This window comes from Ictalurus punctatus, chromosome 5, assembly GCF_001660625.3.
Source record: "Ictalurus punctatus breed USDA103 chromosome 5, Coco_2.0, whole genome shotgun sequence".
Lineage (NCBI taxonomy): Eukaryota > Metazoa > Chordata > Actinopteri > Siluriformes > Ictaluridae > Ictalurus > Ictalurus punctatus.
The window spans coordinates 3,935,330-3,950,285 of NC_030420.2; the positions used below are offsets into that span (position 1 = coordinate 3,935,330).

The 14,956-nt window shown below is 39.7% G+C and overlaps 1 protein-coding gene across 4 annotated transcripts in view; it reads right to left on the minus strand.

The window, feature by feature from the left end:
• Positions 1–7,652: 7,652 nt before the first annotated feature.
• The window catches only part of antxr1a (ANTXR cell adhesion molecule 1a), a 39,292-nt gene continuing 31,988 nt past the window's right edge, over positions 7,653–14,956 (minus strand). For all 4 annotated transcript variants that reach the window (XM_053680096.1, XM_053680097.1, XM_017467577.3 and 1 more), the window contains one exon: positions 7,653–10,165. In XM_053680096.1, the coding sequence (XP_053536071.1) occupies positions 9,794–10,165 (372 nt within the window). In that variant the 3' untranslated portion in view covers positions 7,653–9,793. The remainder of the gene's footprint in view (positions 10,166–14,956) is intronic.

Sequence of the window (14,956 nt, forward strand, 5' to 3'; positions counted from 1 at the left end):
GCTCCGTGCCTTCCAGGAAAAAGAATGGTTTCAATTATAAAGATTTCTGGGGCAGTTTGTCTTGGGTTGTTTTCTACAAGAGGATCACTGGCGTTGGGTAACTAGAAGAGCTTTTTAACATCTTACTCTTTCTTGGAACAGCTTGTATGCTTGCCTAGACTTTGACGAATTGTTTGCTTGATGCTCAGCAGGTCATTTTACACGTGATGGCAGGAAAAAAATAGCACTTGTTTTCCAACCTTTTAGAATATTAAGCCTATTTTTATTTTGATTTTTTTTTAGCAGTAGCATAAGGCACTGTTTCCAGCTGGATTCCCAATGCTTGCACCCATTACACACCGTTCCTCGGTAAAATGCTTTTCAAAGCCAATAAACCTCCATCTTTGTTCTTGTTGTTGTTATTGTTCTAAAAAAGCTTGATTTTTCTTAAGCTAGTCACCATGCCGTACTCAAACGAAGCACTTAAAGGCCATGCAAACATCGAGAAATTGACTGTCCTGTATTGCAGAAACTGGACTATAACTGCCAACTCCGAATCAATCATTTCAGTTATCTCGTGTTGCCGAGACTGCTGACAGCTTTTCCACAGCATTGATTAGTCTTGCATGGTCTCATTTGTTTTATTTATTTTAAGATTAATCGCTGATGAGGACATATATTTAGCCTTCTCATTCCAAGAGATGATGCATAATATTCAGAAAGCTCACATACTGTAGTACTGTGATCTGTTACATCACTAGGAATATGCTTATATTAAGTTATGTAATATACGAAATACACTATATGGCCAAACGTATGTGGACCGCTTGTTGAATATGCCATTCCAGATTTAGTTCCTTTGCTGTAATATAATAATAACCTTCACTTTTCTTTCCACTAGATTTTGGAGCCCTTTCAGCCACAAGAGTATTCCAGAGGTCAGGCAGTGATGTCGGGTGAGGAGGCCAGGGTTTCTGTTCATTCTAAAGGGGTTCAGTCTGGTTAAGGTCAGGGCTCTGTGCAGGACACTCGAGTTCTTCCATTCCAACTTTGGCAAACCATGTCTTCATAAACCTCGCTCTGTGCACAGGGGCACCGTCATACTGAAACATGTTTACGCCTCTTCGCTCCAGTAAAGGGAAATATTAAAACAAATATAGCATGTGAAGACATTCAAGACAGTTCTGAGCTGGAAGCAGGAAAAATGGGCGAGCGTAAAAATCTGACCGACTTTGACGAGGACCAAATAGTGATGGCTAGATGTCATACTAGAGGTCAGAGCATCTCCAAAACATCAGGTCTTTTTGGGTGTTCCCGGTATGCGATGGTTAGTATCTACCAGAAGTGGTCCAAGGAAGGAGGATCAGTGAACCAGAGACAGGGTCATGGGCTGTTAAAGCTCACTGATGCACGTGGGGAGCGGAGGCTAGCCTGTAGCTTCTGTAGCTGAAAATTTTATGCCGACTGTGATGGAATCAATCGATCAATCAAAACTTCTTTATATTGCACATATAAAAACAACAAAAGTTGACCAAAGTGCTGTACAAAAGTAGGCAACGTATAATAAATAGTAGGAAGAATTCAGATGAGTAAAAATAACATCAAAAAATGATACTGGACATTACAATTGCTCATAAGCGGGGGAAAACAGGTGGGTCTTTTGTTGACGAGCTGGACAAGACCTAATTGATAAAGGCAAAAGCATTCCAAAGGCGTGGGCCCATATTTTTAAGATGAGCCCTTGGAACTCTCAAGAATAAACTTCGTGATGATCTTACAGAAATTTCATAACAGTGCATCGATCGAGCATGCGTGGGATCTGCCGGACAAACGAGACGGATCCATGAAGGTCCCTCCTCACAACTTACAGGACTTAAAGGATCCGCTCCGAGCGTCTTTTTAACCCGATAACCACAGCACACCTTCAGAGGTCTCGTGTCCATGCCTTGAAGGATCAGAGCTGTTTTGGTGGCACAAGAGGGACTTGCACAATATCAGGCAGGTGGATTTAATGCTATGGCTGATTGGTGTAGTACATGTTCAAAATGTAGATCGTTTTTATCAGGACTTGAATGAAATGAAACGAACGGATGGAAAATTCTTACCGTACTCCATTTATACCCTTGTGGCTTCCGTGAAATTTACTCATGAGAAGTCATTGAGTGAACATGGATTCCTGTGAAAATCCATGGTCTTTTACGTTCATGAAGTGCAAAGGGCATTTCCCTAAACGTGATTGGACGGTATAAGAGGAAACCTAAACCGTCACGGTTGCACAGCCGGTTTAATTTGATTTGATTTTAGCGCATCACCGCTCCAGCGTCGGGGGTTTGATTTTTTTCAGTTTTGTGATACTCGACGATAGACTAGCGTCCAATCCAGGGTGTAATTTAGTTTCGTTTTTAGTTTAGTAAGCACTTCATCCTGGTCAGCGTCACACCGGATCCGTAGCCTATCCTGGGAAGACTGAGCACGAGGTGGAAATACCTCACTGTCACACCTATGGGCGAGTTTAGCGGAGCCTATTGACTTGTATTTAGGAGGTGAAGAGGAAACTGGAGATCTCAGATGAAAGGCAGCAATGCTACGTGCTGCACCAGCGTGCCGACCCAGAGGGATCATCATTGGGGTTTTATTCAGGAGAAAACTGCCACCTTCTAGACTGTCCGATTTGGAAGGCAGTAAAAAGGACAACTGTCTTCTGTGGTTCCTTCTGTTTGACAAGTCTGAAGGCAACCTCATATGTATCAATCCCACAGTTTTGCTCACTAGGCAAGAATCCCATGCACGTTTGAGGCTGAAACTTACGAATCCAGTTACAATATAACGCCGGTACGCTTAGAAAGAGTTCTTTGGTTGGAACCGATATATTTTCATGCCAAATCCTACAACTGAGTTTTTCCAAATAGAACACTTTTATTAAAGAAACCTTAATTATTCAATGAATCATTAAACTCTTTTTGAGCGCGTGTCAGTGATCGTGATGTACAAAGCTAATACCGCCACATCTTAGTGTTAATAGTGTCCAGCGTGGAGAACAGCTGCATTTCACCGTAACTCTGGCGTCTTTCATCCAGAGTTCAGAGGGTTCGACGCTCATTGTTGTGCGACTCAAAAAGTTTGTGGTTTTTTTTTTTTTTTTTTTTTTTAAATGTACTTTTCCAGTCCAGCCTGGATTTTTGCAGAAAATTGACTGATGTGACAGCTCGATGACAGGCACATTTATGTTGTAGTCAGCTGAAATTTGGATCAACGAAGGGGAGGTTTGGAGAAAAAACCCAGACGACCACATGGCTGCTGTAACTGTCAGAACAAAAGATGACATTTCTAGAACATTACACAGATGAAGACATCATCGACTGCGACGAAAAATGCGCTAGGAAAATTTAACAGCAAATAGAGATTTATTCAATGGCAAATATGACTTTTTAATCATTACATTCGTTCGGGATCTTCTGTTACAAAACCCTGATTACTTCTTACCGTAGACGTCTCGAAGCTGGCAAAGTAAACCCCCCCCCCCCCCCCCCTTTAATTTCATTTTGTAACCATAACTTTGTTTATGCTTGAGAATACATGCGTTTTTTGTTTTTCTTTTCATATTTATACATTATGTACTCCGTTTTTATAGTGCAAACATTTTCTGCACACTCTCGGTAATGCTGCCGTTAGCTCACGTCAGCTACGTTAGCTCTCGCGTAAAGTCTCCGTCGAGCGCTGTTTAATCGTGTAAAACCTACATCTAGTTCTGATGCTTGAGGACATATCATAAGGATACTTTAAAACTTTTAACCGAGTGGCTTATTGTTGTGTGATGTCATGTACAGTTCTTTTTAGCCTTGTCTTTAAAAGGAATTTTGTCCAGTTGCCAGTACATTACACGCTTGTGAATTCGCTCTACACGGACTTACAGGGCGAGTCGTAAAAATACTTCTACACCACTTTACACCAGAACCCCAGAACACGCCTGTGGACCTGCAGGAAACCTCAGGGTTTAAAATACACAGTGGATGTGGGATTATTCTGTTTCTCATCACTGCAGATAATGTACACATACACATATATACAGGTATCTCTGCCTCAGCTTCTTTCTTTCTTTCCTTCTTTCTTTCTTTCTTTCTTAGCTAGATTATTCCCATTTTCTTTCTTTCTTTCTTTCTTTCTTTCTTTCTTTCTTTCTTTCTTTCTTTCTTTCTTTCTTTCTTTCTTTCTTAACTAGATTATTCCCATTTTCTTTCTTTCTTTCTTAACTAGATTATTCCCATTTTCTTTCTTTCCTTCTTTCTTAACTAGATTATTCCCATTTTCTTTCTTTCTTTCTTTCTTAACTAGATTATTCCCATTTTCTTTCTTTCTTTCTTTCTTAACTAGATTATTCCCATTTTCTTTTTCTTTCTTTCTTTCTTTCTTAACTAGATTATTCCCATTTTCTTTCTTTCTTTCTTTCTTAACTAGATTATTCCCATTTTCTTTCTTTCTTTCTTTCTTTCTTTCTTTCTTTCTTTCTTAACTAGATTATTCCCATTTTCTTTCTTTCTTTCTTTCTCTCTTTCTTTCTTTCTTTCTTTCTTAACTAGATTATTCCCACTTTCTTTCTTTCTTTCTTTCTCTCTTTCTTTCTTTCTTTCTTTCTTAACTAGATTATTCCCATTTTCTTTCTTTCTTTCTTTCTTTCTTTCTTTCTTTCTTTCTTAACTAGATTATTCCCATTTTCTTTCTTTCTTTCTTTCTCTCTTTCTTTCTTTCTTTCTTTCTTAACTAGATTATTCCCATTTTCTTTTTCTTTCTTTCTTTCTTTCTTTCTTAACTAGATTATTCCCATTTTCTTTCTTTCTTTCTTTCTTTCTTTCTTTCTTTCTTAAATAGATTATTCACCATTTTCTTTCTCTTTCTTTCTCTCTTTCTTTCTCTTTCTTTCTTTCTTTCTTTCTTCCTCTCTTTCTTTCTTTCTTTCTTTCTTAGCTAGATTATTCCCATTTTCTTTCTTTCTTTCTTTCTTTCTTTCTTTCTTTCTTTCTTTCTTTCTTTCTTTCTTAAATAGATGATTCACATTTTCTTTTTCTTTCCTTCCTTCCTTCCATCCATCCATCCATCCATCCATCCAACCAACCAACCGGACTGTGGCGAAATTTGCAGGGTTTATTGTTTGTTTTTGTACATTTTCATTTATTGCAGTGAATCATGTGGAGGATACCGAACTGATGCAAAGTCTTCCAAAGACTCCTGCATTTACAGCTCCCAGTGCAAGTCATTTTAATGTTTGCAGGCTGGTGTAGGCTCTTTGTTGTGCTCATTTAGTCCATTTTCTGACTCAGAAACACACGTCTAGCTCATAAAGTGCTTCCTAATGGGCTGAAATGTTGAGTCAAATCTGTTCGAGCGTAAAAGCAGGCAGGATTTGTAAACAATGCTATAGAGGGTCTTATGCAGGCAGAATCAGTGTAATAACACGTTAAAAACACCTGCTGCGCTTCGGGGAATGTTCACGTCAACATCTATGTGGAATTTTGGGGAAACGTTGGAACGAGTTGTGAAATCAGCTGAAGCTGACTGAAAGATCTGGACTGAGGTTCACGGAAGCATTCGATGAGCAATGGTTGTGTGAGCTTTCAATTGAACTCTCTCTCTCTTTCTCTCTCTCTCTCTCTCTCTCTCTTTCTCAGTTATCATGATAACTTTTGCAACTTTGGTTTTTGGCTTTAGTCTTGGACACTCGTAAAAGATTCTGAGACATCATTTTAACGTTCCCTTTATTGGACATGTTTGTATTCTTAATACTTAGCTCATTTTTTTCCTCTCTTGGCAATGCATGAACATTTTTGTGAGCAACATCTCGTGATATCCTGAGGAAATGAAGTAAGACTGGTAAGACTGAGTGTGGTTGAGTTTTGATTGTTCTGGTGGGTCTGAGGTTTTAGTCTGGAGTTTGACTTATTTGGATTCGTTTGTGTTAGGGATGTAACTGAGTATTTTGGAACGGACCGATAATGTGTTTTAAACAAGTTCAAATAAAGATTAAAAAAAAAAAAAAGGTGGCACGTTATTCATTTTTCTCCCTCTGTCCTTTCGCCGAGCCCCACACGAATTTATGGAGATACTAGAGATCCAGATCCTCTCTGCCTCTGGATGGAGCTCAAATCTTCTCTAATTCCAGACTTCTGGGACTACGGCTGCTCCTAACGCCATACAGACTTCATATAAATCCATAATGAACTTTTTCACACTATCTGTTGTTACCCAGATGAGGACGGGTTCCCTTCTGAGTTGGGTTCCTCTCAAGGTTTCTTCCTCTTAAAGCATCTTAGGGAGTTTTTCCTTGCCGCCGTCGCCACTCAGTGGCTTGCTCAGTTGGGATAAATTCGCACCTTTAATATCTGTACACCGTGTTTATATTTCTGTAAAGCTGCTTTGAGACAATGTCTATTGTAAAAAGCGCTATACAAATAAAATTGAATTGAATTGAATTGAAAAATTGAATTTATTTTGAGAAAACTTTCCAGAAAGGTTCGCAGGGCATCTGGTTGAGACTAGAGGTGTGCATCGTGATGCGACAAAAATGTTGTGCAAGACATGTATGTTGCAGAACAAAAAGACGAAACAAACGAACAAAAAAGCCTGGTCAGGGTCACAGGGTTTTACATTAATCTACTAGCTTGGCCAGTGGTGACTCAACAGTTAAGGCTCTGGGTTACTGATCAGAAGCGTACTGGTTTAAGCCCCATCTCCGCCAAGCAAGGTCCTTAACCATACTGTATCTGCTCCAGTGTCCAGTGGCGCCATATCATGGCTGACCCTAAACTCTGGCCCCTTCTTCCCAACAATCTGGGACATATGCGAAGAAAACCATAAAACTGTGCCGTGCTGTCATTTTCTTCTAGCTTGTTTATATTTTGGGAAATCTAAGCAGCTAAATTCATTTGAAAGTATGGCAAGTGTCATGGTTATGCTGAAGCTTGAGCCTTGACTACCAGCCACTACACCTCAAAGGATCACGTCACATGACTGTCTGCACCCGTGTCACGTTTTTTGTTAATTTGCACAAGTATGTCTCGCGCCCTCCCACCCCTAAGTGTTTCCAGGGGCATATTGGTAAAGTTTATATTTAATTTAAAATCTTATTTAGGCCACGCCCACTTTGGGTGTTAATCCAATTGCATATTTGGAGAATTAACAGATACAGGCTTTGTGTTATACCCCTAGTTATTGTTGCAGCGTGGTGCTTTTGGTTAGCATGTGTTACAAATTGGGGTTAGCAGTGTCGGTATGGACAATGTTAAATCTAACCAGTGTAGTCACAGATTTTGTGGGATATTGGGAGCTGGCTGGAATATTGCGTAATCCGATTTGTGTGAGGGAGTGGACTGACATCAGCTGCAGAAAAGGCCTCCAAAAGTTCATTCAATCCTTCCTGAATAGAAAGCAGGATCCCAAGGGCTGCCACTGCACTGCTGGAGCTGAGGTCACGCTTCTGGCTCGGCCGTTCACAAAAAAAATAAATAAAACCTCAAACAACGACAGAACCTGAGCTAAGTAAGGCCAAATCCCAAAGGTATCCAGCTTTGTTTGTCTAACAGATACCTTTTTTTTTTTTTTTTTTTTTGGGGCTGTGCATGAAGTATGTTTGTAGAGCTATCTCTGAGCGATGGAAGAAAAGAATTCAATAAAACTGCTAGGCCAGTTTATCAAATGCATTTATAAAAAGAGAAGCACACATACAGGCACATGTACTAATGCATATACAGTATATATACACCTACACAAATTTACCAGCTGATACATTTTCAGTATTTGTGTCCCTGCAAAGTTAAAAGAGACGTACTTCTGTCCGTCTGCCGTTTCCGAGAAAATAATCCCGTCCTTTCCGCTCGCCGATATGAGGTTTCCATTTCCATCCTCTTTAAATTCAACCACAGCGCTCGAAACACAAAGAACAAAGCAAGCTCTTATTTATCACTAGTTTAGTCAATGATACAGAACAAAAAAAAAAAAAAAAAAAAAGGAGCGAAATGCCAAAACCTCTGCTGTCCTCATATTTGTGTATCAGACAGTGATTTGTGTACACAGTCCTACGTTAGACGTCATAACACGTTTTGTAATAATTTAGGAGCCGAATATTGCTGAAAGTAAAACCGAAAATCTGAAAACGCAGAACAGCAGATCATAACACAGTGACGCGAAGTATATACAACAGGTACAGAGCAAAAACAAACACGTCATTCAAACACATTTTTGGCTGGGACCGGTCTTGTTGGTAAGAAACGAGGATTCCCGTCCATTTTCTGAAGGAAAATGGATATTAAGGCCAGTTAGAAAGCTTACTGTATTCTAACAAAGACTTAAATGAGGACTCCTCTTGGCATGTGATGCGAAGATTACAGTTAAGGAAACAAATAAAGAACAAATATTTGATCACATGACCTTGCATAAAAACACAGGGGGAAAAAAGGCAAGGGGTACATATATTTATACATAATGCATGTATAAAAGTGTGATAAGGTGGTTGTGCACTTGTACGTCTTAACAAATGTGGATTGTGCACTGATATGCTAAGAAATAAACCCCAGCACGTGATATTCCAATATTCTTGGACTGAAAAGACTATCTCACAAGCAAATACCCAACATTGAATAATGTGAGGAAAAGAAGTGAACGTTTAAAAAAAAAAAAAAGAAATCATACAACAATGAGCCTAAACCTACAATATCAAAGTACGTTACATTAACACTGTCACATATGGGTGTGGGTATTAATACTGAATGCCTGAGCGCCTGGTTCACTCGACGTTTGTGTGTGAAAAATGTCCAAACTTGACAGGACGTCACCAAAATAACACCATTTTTTGCGTACGACCTAATAAACAGCAAACGTATGTGCAAAGTAATACCACCGAAGAGCAGGTGCTAAATTTGTTGCAGCTGTTTCTCTCACTTGAAGACAAAATAAAAACCGTTTTTAATAAGAAGAATGCCTGATGAGTTACTTCCACCGCAGTAAAGATCGATCCATATGATGTTCATTACATATCTTCTTTAGAATTTATTTATTTATTTATTTATTTATTTTTACAAATTCCTTATTAACAGAGCACACACACGTGTGTCTGTGTCATTGCATCGTAACTTATTTGCCTGACTATTCTTTGTAAAAGAATTACCCACTAATCACTGTCAGATTACACCGGTTAGTACTTGTTTTTATGGATCTGAGTCGATCAAGGGCTTGAGAGTTTTAATACACGTTATCTACATGCTTCCTTGGGCAGTTGGCGGTCAGGATTTGCAGAGAAGTTTCTCGAGTAGATTTAGAGACTGGATTCTGTTTCATTTGTATATGGTTCTCCTTATAATAATAATAAAAAAAAAAGCTTCATAAATGCGTATTAGTTGTATGAGTGAACAAATGTGCACATATTGCAACTTTTCCCATTAAATAGATTCTGTATATGGAACATTCACTAGTCCGTTTATTTATTTATTTATTTTGCATTGAAAATGGCTTCAGAGGAATGTCCATCCTGTCTTTTGGACACATGGGGTTAAATAGTAGTGGTCCATTGTGAAAGCCTGCTTTAAAGACTTGTGTGTGGTGTTCAGTGTGGTCTATAATATTGTTTTAGTCTGTGCTGTGGTTCCTGTCGTTTTGTAGCTGAAATTGAAGACGTAGTCTGTTCCCTTGTGTTTGTTCCCACTGGTGGACCAGTCATTAAGTTTTTATTGTCAAAGGCCACACAGCTAGACAACAAGAAGGTTAAAGGAGAGAGACTCGCGTCTCCCACTGATTTCCTGATTCCACTTCTCCACTCACCTCCAAAGCCCTAGAGGGAAGGGCGTGGTGGAGGGCGGTCAGGAGGAGGGGCTCGGCATGGAGGTGGGGCCAGTGGGGGAGGAGGCAGCGGTCCTGTGGGTGAGGATGGAGGAGAAGGTGAATCGAAGAAAACGGGAGCGGACGACGAGGACCAGGCTGACGGAGGGGTGTATGATGGAGGAGGAGTGATGGGTGGAGACGGAGTGATGGAGAGAGGAGGAAGAGAGGATGTTGGGCTGCAGGGTGGAGGGGGCAGCTGACTCTGGGGAGGAGGAGGAGTGGTGCAGCCCTGCTGGGGGGTGTAGATCGGCGTGTGGTGGTTGTACGCTGGATAATGCGGAGACGAGCTTGACTTAAGGCGTGTGATGTTCATACAGCGACCCTGTAAGAAAATGTGAGAAGTGTTTCATTCCATTAAAGAGTTCAATTCCACAAAATTTTCATGAGGCACAAATAAGCTGGACAAACTAAAGTGGACTAAAGTGCTGCTGCATTGCTGTCTTATGGTAACGGTCTTATGGTTAATGTAGGAAACCTTTCACCGACATGAATTCCTCTTCATCTTAAGTGTTTTAGGAGAAGCCTTAAGGGTTTGTGCCAAACACTGACTGGTATTTGGAGCTATTCATTATTCCCTCCACCCTGATTAAAGCCCCAGTTCCAGCTGAAGAAAAACAGCCCCAGAGTATGATGCTGCCACCTTGATGCTTCACCGTGGGGATGGGATGGGGATTCTTCTTGCGCAAAACAGATCTTTGGTATTATGCCAAGAAATTTCAACTTTGGTCTCATCAAACCATAAAAGATGATTCCACATGGTTTAAGGAGATTGGGTGCATTTTGTTGCTTTCAAACCTGTCAGGTTTGGGTGTGATTTTTTTTTGGGGGGTTTAAAAAAAAAAGGCTTTCGTCTTGCCACCCTACCCATAGCCCAGACGTGAAGAATTTCTGAAAATTGTTGTCACGTGTAGGGAGCAACCAGTACTTGCCAGAAATCGCAAGTAAAGAAATTCTTATAATGTTGCTGTAGGCCTCGTGACAGCCTCTCTGATCAGTTTTCTCCTGATCTTCTCATCAACTCTGGATGAGAAAAAAGAAATGTAGTAATGTCACTGTTGCTCCATACTTACTGATTATTGTCTTTACAGTGTCCCATGGTATATCCAATGCCTTGGAAATTTTTTTGTAACCCTCTCCTGATTGATATTTTCAACAATGACATCCCGTACCTACTTTGTAAGCTCTTTGCTGCCCATGTTACCAAGAAGACGGCAGGAAAATCCCATAGGGACAGCTGTACTTTATATTTAGGGTTAATCAGTCACTTTAATTGATAGCAGGTGTATATTATGAATATGACAGGTTGATTCGGAACACTGCCACATTCCCAGTTATAAAAAGGTATGCACACTTATGCAAGCTGGGTATTGGAAATTGTTGTTTAGTTTAGTTTTTTTTTTTTTTTTTTTTACCTCTAAAACATTTCAGGTTGTTTATCACTTGATTTTTATATGATGCAATTTCACAATAAATAATGGTGTACAAGGTTCTGCCAAATAGTTTCATTTATTTATTTATTTTTACCTCACGAAAACCTGCCACACGCTCATTTTTATTTGGATTTAAAATCCCAAATCCTCTGAACCAAGTGACTTCATGCGCACTGCCAGCACTCTCGCAGGCCGTTTGACATTCACACTTCACGTTTAAACGCCGAGTCCAAAATGGTGATAAAAAAAATGCAGCGCACACTGAGATTTTGTTGTTAGCCTAAAGCTACAAGAGTGTATGGGTCTGGAGCAGAGCCTCCTGCTGCGCTGCTGACACTAATTACACTGAAAAACCAGACCTAAGCTTGGTTTTAATCACACTGAGAGGAAGAGGTGGCTTGTTGATTTCCCCGAAAAACACCGAAGGCAAATTACAGAGCATGGCTTCCTGGAAGATAATGAAGACGTTTATGGAGAGCAGAAACGGTTTAAAAGCGTAAAAAGTATCCCCTCAATCTCAAACTCGACTAGATGCTAATGATGCAGAAACAGTAATAATAGAAATAAGAGCTTTGTTTATATATATTCCCTGACAGGAATTTTGTCCATCACTTTGCACTACATCTCCGATATTCCCAGCTATTATTCGTTTGAGCCTCTTTCCATTTTCCAACCTTCAGGCCAAGGTTTTTCTCTCTGGCTCTCACTCACACACTCACAATTTCCCTTCATACTGTTTCTGAATTCGAGATTCCTCTCTGGTTCGTTTCCCTGGTTATATAAGATCGAGGGACGTGTCCGTCCTCTGTTTTCATCTTTCAGACTGTGTGTGTATCCTGATGAAAACCTTACCTTCCGCTGAGACCTTGTTATTGATTTTAACCGACTGAAGTGAACAGACGATGAAAGCACAGTGAAATAGAGAGCCTCATCTTCTTTCATTGCAGCATCGCCATAACACGTGGAGCGCAAGAACAAAGCAACAAACTATAACGATCGATAATCATAAGCTGGGGGGAAACGGGGGAGGGAAATGCTACACACGTAACTAGAAAGCCAAACGGTAAGGACTCACGGCTTATACTTAACGACATGGTAAGACTTTGCGTGGAGACAAAGAAACGGCAGGGTATACACCGACAAACTAAATCATAAATGAGCTAACACAGAACAGGTGAACACCATCAGGTAACAATGACAGGACATAGGTGGAGACTAAACTAGAGCAGAAACAAACAAACAGAAATGGAAAGCTAAACTAAACAAAAGCATACGCCCAAAACAAAACGACATGAAAGCAGCCCTCACGTGACACACTATTTATTTTCTTTCAAAATAATATATGGGGTCTGTTCTGCCTGTTTGACTTAATACATAAAAATGACTGCATATTTGAGAAGTGTCTACTTCAAGTCAGGCACAGAAACTATATGTGCAAATTAATACACACACACACACACACACACACATATATATATATATATCACCAAATGGCAGGTATTAAATTTGTAGGAATCATGTCCCTGAGTTGAAAACAAAAAAAAACAACAGTTTAGCATTTTTAATAATAAGCATGTTTGCCAAAATGTTGAATTATTATTACTGCGGAAAAGTTTGATTCTATTCGATATTCATCGCATGTCCAAACAGTTTTCTTTACATGTTTCTTATCAACAGAACACACACTTATGTCTACATGCTTATATTTACTTTTCTTGCATATTAACATTGCTAATGAGCGTTTTTTTTTTGTTTGTTTTGTTTTTTTTTTTGTCTATGATGCTTCACAATGAAGCATCACATGTGGCAAGATTTTTCTCCCCACACGGAATAAAAACATTCACTCCGGTATAGCTTGAAGTAAAACACTCATATATACGGTGAGCATGGCATAGATGGCCATATGGACATGTTCACAGGCAGCATTCTTCTTTTTCTTTTTTTTTTTTTTTTTCTTTCAAATTATGCGTCCAAACCCGTGCATGAGCGCAGCTTTGTGTAAACCGACCGAGATACACACTGCACGCTGATGTTCAGAATCTGGGTCAGGCTCGATGATTTATAGAGAATCTTTAGGATCTTATTCCAGAAAAAAAAAGTCCAGTTCCCTTAGACTGCTGACTAGGCTCTCATTTTACAGTCTCTGAATAAAGTATTCATATTGAGCCAATTCCTACGGAGAAATTTAGACATTTCTAGTCATTTCTTGCAGCTAACAAGCAGGGGGTGTGTATTAATCTTCCACAAACTATACCACACAGCTGAATCCCCCCTCAGAGGAGGTTTAAACATGCCACACTGCACCAAACCGCTCAAGCTGGACTTCTGTAATTGTTTTCCCGGACACTACTTGAATGAAGTGCACTAGGTTTTGGCAGAAATCCAAATGCCAACGGAGAACACATGCCTCACAGCACATCTGTTTTTGTGTGTGTGTGTGTGTGTGTGTGTGTGTGTTTAAAAGCTCACAGCTGTTTCTAGCCTCGATTTACAACCCTATTTCATAATTTAACCTCTGAAACTCCAAGGGAGCAACAGACCATCATTCCTCCCTGAAATGAACACACCTTGGGGCATAAGAGGCATTTAATGTATGGAACTGATGGGAATAAGCAATTGTATGATATGTGTAAGAAATAAAACATTTGCAGACATGCTGTTCTAGGGAAAAACTATCAAGAACGAGGTGGTGTTATGTCGCCCGACACGAAGCAAAGATAATGTTACCACCTCGCAGTTGATTCTTTTCCTATAACAGTGTAGCCTGTAGTGTTTTATTCCTCTTATACCACAACAATTTGCCAATGATTACATTTTTAAATAAAAATAATAATAATAATAAAAAAACCCACACAAATCATACTGTTTACCCGATTATAGCTATGTTAATGTTATGGAACATCTGTGAAACAAGTTCTTGTCGTCACTTACGTTATAACAGCTAGAAACAAGGTTTCTAAGCACCGATTCTGGAGACTTCTTCGAAAAATATCAAATAAACATCTCCCTTGAGAAAACGCCACCATATCAATGAAAGCAACAGAGCTGAGACGTTTGAAGACTCCACCAAATTCAAACTAATTCAACGTAATCTAAAGTCTTTTGGCCTTAATGCGTCGTTACCATACAGCTACACTTTAAAGGCCGAAGGATGCACTCAGGTATGGAGTCCAATGCAAATATAAGTGTGAAATTTGGAAATCTCAGTGGAATCGCTTTGTAACAGAAAAATGGCACTGGTTAAGCTTTACTGACGCCAAGCATGACTCACAGCAGGGCTCAATCTGTGAGCAGGATATGAAACCAAGCACTGGCTCTCTAGAGAAAATGAGGGTGTGTGTGCATTTTACAATAACAATGACAGCTCGCCCAGCGGACTACTAAAAGGGTGCGTCTCACTGTGCAAACTGCTCCCTGGTGCTTTCGCATTGATTCCACCATTATTCAACCAATTAAGCAGTTTTTTTTTTTGTTTTTTTTTTGCTGTTGCAGTAAATATTTCTCCTCAATCACTTCATGTCATATTATTGCATTGTGCAGTATTAGTGACGCATCGGTTTGCTCAGTTATGCGGAATATTGAAAGACAATGAAATCAGAATTCAATCTATGTTAGCTCGTTGTGGCGTCCTGTATGATGCCGTCGGTTTTTACCCAAAGCAATGTCTTTTGAGATTGCGCAAC